The sequence below is a fragment of the Trichoderma harzianum genome (genome assembly GCF_003025095.1).
Source record: "Trichoderma harzianum CBS 226.95 unplaced genomic scaffold M431scaffold_153, whole genome shotgun sequence".
In the NCBI taxonomy this organism is placed as follows: domain Eukaryota; kingdom Fungi; phylum Ascomycota; class Sordariomycetes; order Hypocreales; family Hypocreaceae; genus Trichoderma; species Trichoderma harzianum.
In genome coordinates, this window is record NW_020209401.1 from 1 (window position 1) to 5,943 (window position 5,943).

The window sequence follows — 5,943 nt, forward strand, 5'->3', positions numbered from 1 at the left end:
TAGTAATATAAATAAAAATAAATATCTATATTTTAATTTAATTATATTATAAACGCTATAATAATAACTAGCTATTTAAGTATTTTAATAAGTAATATAAAGTAAACTTATATATTTAGTTATATATTCTAAATTATATTAAAAAGCTAGCTTTCCTAGCTTTTCTATAGTAGATTATTTAAAAAGCTAGCTTTCCTAGCTTTCCTATTAAGGAATATTAACAGTCCTGATTAGTCTGTCGGTCTATAGTTAATCTAGTTCCGGCCAACCTGTTGGCCTATTGTCGCAACCTTAAGAGCCGGGTCGTGATAATAAACCTACTTATACTATTATTAAAGCAGACCTTCTATTTAATATCCCTGCTATTAAGTAATTCTCTAAGTCAGGTTATTCACTAATATCTGGAGTTTTAATAAAGATAGTCTTACTACTCTTCTTTATAAAGTATTCTGTAACATAGCAGAAGCGCCTAGTATACTATCTATTAAAATTAAAGGACCGTAGCGCAGTTACCGCTTTATTACAGTAAATATACTCCTGGGCCTTTAACCGCATTATACCTTATTATAGAGATATTATTGAAAATAAAGCAAAGACGGTATTTAGTACTGTTTTTGAGTGGTAATTAATTGGAGTGAACAAACGTCTATAGTTGCAGGATTCTGAAGAGTCACAAAACTTGTAATGAGGTTGACTTGGAGAATACTCCGCAGCAATCTCGTGAACAAGTAGCTTTCATGTATTTCGTCCATATCATATTCTACATCAATTTTAATATATATATTTTAATATCCAATTATTTTCTGTCTAGGCTATACTGTTGCTGGAATACCTTCATTTATGATTCGAAGATATTGGCGCCATCCGTGTATGGGACGGCACCTGGGTTCATCCACTCCCCCAAAATAGTGCAATCATACTGCTTTCCACCAACAAGTCCACCCTTACCTACCGCCCTCCATCTGTTGTAAATGGGTAAAGCTGGAGTTCCTGGTAGCAGATTCAAGTCGAACTGGTAACGACTGCCGTTATGAATGACGTATTCAGCAAACATATTGGTTGGCAAATTGACACCAGCGGCCGGTGAATCTGCAGTCCCACTGATATTGAAGTTGAAGGTGTTGGGTTTAGGATATGGTAAGTTGGAGAAAGTTGTACACTGTGATTGGAGAATCTCCGTATCAAAGGATAGGTAGCCGGACATGAAATCATCCTTATGCGGTGAATTCAGTGGCTGTGCCTCGACAAATGCAACATGATAGGGCTATTTATTATTGAAAGTTTAGCATTGAACCACATACAAGTTTTGAACAAATAGCAGACAAATTGACGCAGTGAAACTTTGGAGAGTATTCATTAACTTACCCCGCATGATCCCAGGCCGAAGAGCCAGGTATTCAGGTACTGATCGATTGGCTTATCTGCCCAATTTTTGTCATGATACCCAGCTCCTTCAAATGACGCGCTATGTCCATCAAGAACAATGTTGACTTTGGCAGAAGTCGTTCCGGGCATAGCAATGGCCCACCCAAGATTAGTGAAAAACTCCGTTTGTGCATCGTTGAAGTTTGCTCCGGCAGGAATTGCAGGATCGAAATAACGAGAGCCAGAAGTATTGCCCGAGCAACCTGTATGCGGAGGCGTATTAGTGCCAACCAGACTGACAGATCCTGATATCCCCAACGGCGGGTAATTGAACGAAACATCGAATGTGCGTGGTGGACCAGTGGTGGAGAGCAGGCTGGCGATGGTCTCTCCTGAAGGATCTTTCCACACAGCTGTCACTCGTTCTTCACTTTCAGTGACTGTTGCAGTGTCTGCTGGTATAACGATGAAAAACTGAGTGCCATTTGGCAAAGTTCCTTTCACGATTGATAAGAATCTCTGTTTCATGTAACGGGTAAGAGCAACCTACCAGAAATGTCTACTTGAAATGAAGGATCCGAGGGACCACGAGTGAAGACGAAGCCTATTTGTGGATTAATATCGCGTATTGGTATATACGAAAGTAGACTTAACAAACCTTCATACAAGACAACTTCGATAGAAGGTACAATGCCGTTGACCTCTTCACCGATCACCTATCACCGTCAGAATATTACACTTGCTTAACCGGATTCGTACTCACATTTGCCCACCACCAGTCAAAAGATTCATTACCCGGACCCGGGAAAGGATTTGTCACTACTGTGGTTAGCAAAAGTTGTACTCCGAATCGCAACACCATGCGTTATTACACACCGTATGGCCCATCAATATTGGAGGGCCTTGTTTCATTTGGTGTCACTCTTGTTCTTAGGCCATTGGTGGCGAGTACAAGTCTGGAGGCCAACAAGGCTTTTGCAAGTAACTTCATATTGAGCATAAGAAAGGGACTGTGGAAAATTCACACCACTTTTGATTGAGTAGTATTGCAATTGTCAACCACATAGAAGAAAGAGCTGAGACGCAAAGGGTGCTTTATATTTCTTTCACCTCATGTTACTACGTAGTCTGTTGCAACGCTTACCCCTTAGAGGAGCCAGTTCCGTCCTAGTAATTACCAGAATTGGGATCATTGGTCCAAGCCTTTGCCTTGATGGCTTAATCCTATGACGGATTGTTACATCGCACTAAATAGGGGTTAATCCTATGACGGATTGTTACATCGCACTAAATAGTTACGACACTGTTCCATTCTTACTCTTCCAAGCAGCGGCAATTCGCCTGCATGTTTCTGCAGGGGGTGTAAATTCCCTATTATATTATGAGCAATAATGATGCTGACGACCATCAGGGTAATAGTTTGGCAATTATTAGCTTAGTTCATATGATGACTAAGGCTTATGAGTTTAGTTGGTAGGGATAGCACTCCGTCCTACTGTTCTTCAGGCCAACAAGGAGAATAATTAGACAAGATGTAGCAACCACGATTGTAACGCTTATTCTGACAGAACCAGTTTTCTCGAATGATAAGCTGTTATTGCCAACCTGATTGTAATGGTACGGCAATGAGTTTATGATACTTAAACTTAAATTAAAAAACCTAAACAAATAAACTCACTAATTAAATAAGTCATACTTTGTTCAGTTTGTTTATGGTTACCTACTAGCAGCGCTGCCGTCAAATCAAATATATTTGTCAAATTTATCAATCAATCAATCAAATCATCGCAAAATTCTCAATCAATCAATCAAATCTTTAAGATCAATTATTTGATAAATTTGATACAATTCAAATAACTCTAGGGTATAGAATATTATAGTACGATAAGATAAGGTTAGTTTTTAATATCTTATATAATCAAAAGGATAAAATAAGATAAGGATAAGGATAAGATAAGGATAAGATGAGGATAACTAAGTTGAAGACAGGGGTCTAAGACAGGGTTTTAAAATTGCGAAAAATTGCCAAAAAGTCGCGAAAAATCGCGAAAAAAGTTGTAAAAATTTTATCAAATACATCAAATATTTGATCAAACAAATCAATCAATCAAATAATACTTCTTTTTTCTATCAATCAATCAAATCCGGGTACCGGATTTGATTTGATTGATTTGACGGCAGCGCTGCTGGGGACTGAGCTGGGAAGAAAAGCCAGCAGAGCATAAGCTGCCAAGAGGTACACTACACTGGCTGCTAGCAGAGAGGTCAGGCCACGGAGACTTCCAGAGCTATCACGAACGCTTCCGACACGAAGGAGCAGACGCCCATGCCGCCGCGGCGCGAGAAGAGAGGCAGGCCACTTCCAGCACTGCAGCCTGCTAGCTGAATGGCCGGAAGGACTGCAGCTGAAGGAGGATAAAGGAGAAGAGCTGCGAAGCTTCCTTCTTGGACCAAAGGGGCACACCGCCTTCCTCCAAATGGTAAAAAGCACAGAAATCTACAACCCCCTTATATAAATAGGGGAAAGCAAGACATCTTACAACAGAAAGCCTGCAATGGCCGGGCGGGGGGACGCTCAATCCGGAACACATAACCGGACTTTCGAACCCTGCTTGCAGCACCAGGAGGCCAAGTCCACTGGTCTCTTATAGTATCCTCTAACATACGTTAGAGGATACTATAAGAGACCAGTGGACAAAAATCAACAAGCACGATTTTGCTACTGCGAAAGACTTCCTTTTTGGCTGCTGAGAGCTTCTCCTTTAATAGCAGCAGAAGAAGATGAGATGCATACTGTGTTTCCTTTTCCCTATGTCGTTCCTTTCTCTTTCCCTATGTAAGATAGAAGCGGCTGCAGCAGCCTTGCGCTGCCCGGCCCGACCTTTTTGCCTAGATAGGACTATGGCTGTAAACAGCTAGGGTCGTAAATAGTACAAACAAACAAACAAACAAACAAACAATGCCATCCTTTGAAGTGGAAAACGCTGACGAAGAGCGGTGAGTGTTAATACAAGTACAATTCAAGTGTGAGAAATAGCCAAAATCGAAGTGGCGAATAAGTTAGGCATTTCCGGGTCCGGCTCAACCACCCAGAGACTGCACATCGCGAAACCTTACCTTTTTTGGATGAAAATATGGGCTGGTTGTCTCGTATTGGTCATGAACGCAAAATATTTCAATTATAACCAAAATTACGTCGCGCCATAAACGCCGCCGACAACAAAAACGAACGCAAAAAGGAGAGAAAGAGAACAGAGGACGGTGTGACATTTACGTTCGATCCGGCGAAGAGCTAGCCTGTAAAGTTTGACAAGTGCTGCAGCAGTAAAATATGATTTAGCTATCCACAACGGCACTTTACATCACCAAACAACTCTCTCATTGTTACAGAGCAACTATGGATTCTAGCTGGAATTAGCTGCATATAGACACTTGTGACGAACTGGGTCCTATAGGTACTATAGGTTAGCTGTTCCTAAGGGACAAACCTTAGAGTAGTTCTATAGTTTATTTCAGCGGAGCAATTAAGTTAGTTAATAGGTAATTCTATTACTAACTAGTAATATAAATAAAAGTAAATAGCTATATTTTAATTTAATTATATTATAAACACTATAATAATAATTAGTTATCTAAGTATTTTAATAAGTAATATAAAGTAAACTTATATATTTAGTTAACTAGGCTGAATTATTAAAGAATTTAATAATCCTGCCTTAGATTATTAAAATTTTTAATAATTTAGCTTATAGATTATTAAATTATTAAATAATTTAATAATCTATGCTTAATTAATTAATTAATTTAACGTTTATTAATAATTATTTAACCTATAAGTTTATTATTATAATTATAAAAGCTAGGTTATAAGATAATATCCCCCCTTTATTAATTTTATCCTTAAGACTTTATTATAAGTAATATATTTTTTTACTTACTTATTAATAAATACTTTTTATTTTATATTTATTATTTTATATAGTAATTTACTTAACTATAATAAATTATATTTCTAAAGCTTTATATTCTAAAACTTAAAAATAAAAGAGTTTATTTAAATTTATTTTTAAAAATATTAATAAAATAAATAAGTATTATTCTTTTTATATTTTAAAGAAATTTAATAAATACTTATTATTTTTAAATAATTCTTTATAATATTTTAATTATATATAATTAAATAAATTATACTATAACATAAGAGGTTTAACTATTAATTAGTTAAATTAGGTATTTACTTAATATTTTTATTTAAAGGATAAGCTTAAATTTACTAAGGATACCTTAGCAAAGTTAATTATAAAGGTTTTTTAATTATAAAAATAAAAGAAAATTTAATATAAGTAAATATATTATATTATTATATAAGGTATTACTAATTTAAATAAGTTAAATAAGGTTAAGTATAAAAAAGCAGAGGCTACTTATTAAGCTATTATATTATAATAAATAAAAGGTTTTTCTAAAGTTATTTTTACTTTTTTAAAATTAATAAATTATTTAAAAATATTAATAATAAATCTTAAGCTAGTATAATCCCTAGGTTTTAATAAAGTTTTTCTACTAATCTTATTAAGT

The 5,943-nt window shown here is 35.9% G+C and overlaps 1 protein-coding gene across 1 annotated transcript; it reads right to left on the reverse strand.

Moving 5' to 3' along the window:
• Positions 1 to 838: 838 nt before the first annotated feature.
• M431DRAFT_11875 (hypothetical protein) lies at positions 839 to 2,356 on the reverse strand (the record flags this gene model as incomplete). Its single annotated transcript, XM_024912045.1, has 6 exons — positions 839 to 1,264; positions 1,366 to 1,862; positions 1,916 to 1,969; positions 2,024 to 2,081; positions 2,129 to 2,184; positions 2,242 to 2,356. 6 exons carry the CDS (start codon positions 2,354 to 2,356, stop codon positions 839 to 841), a joined length of 1,206 nt encoding a protein of 401 aa, XP_024766955.1.
• Between the last annotated feature and the right edge of the window lie 3,587 nt (positions 2,357 to 5,943).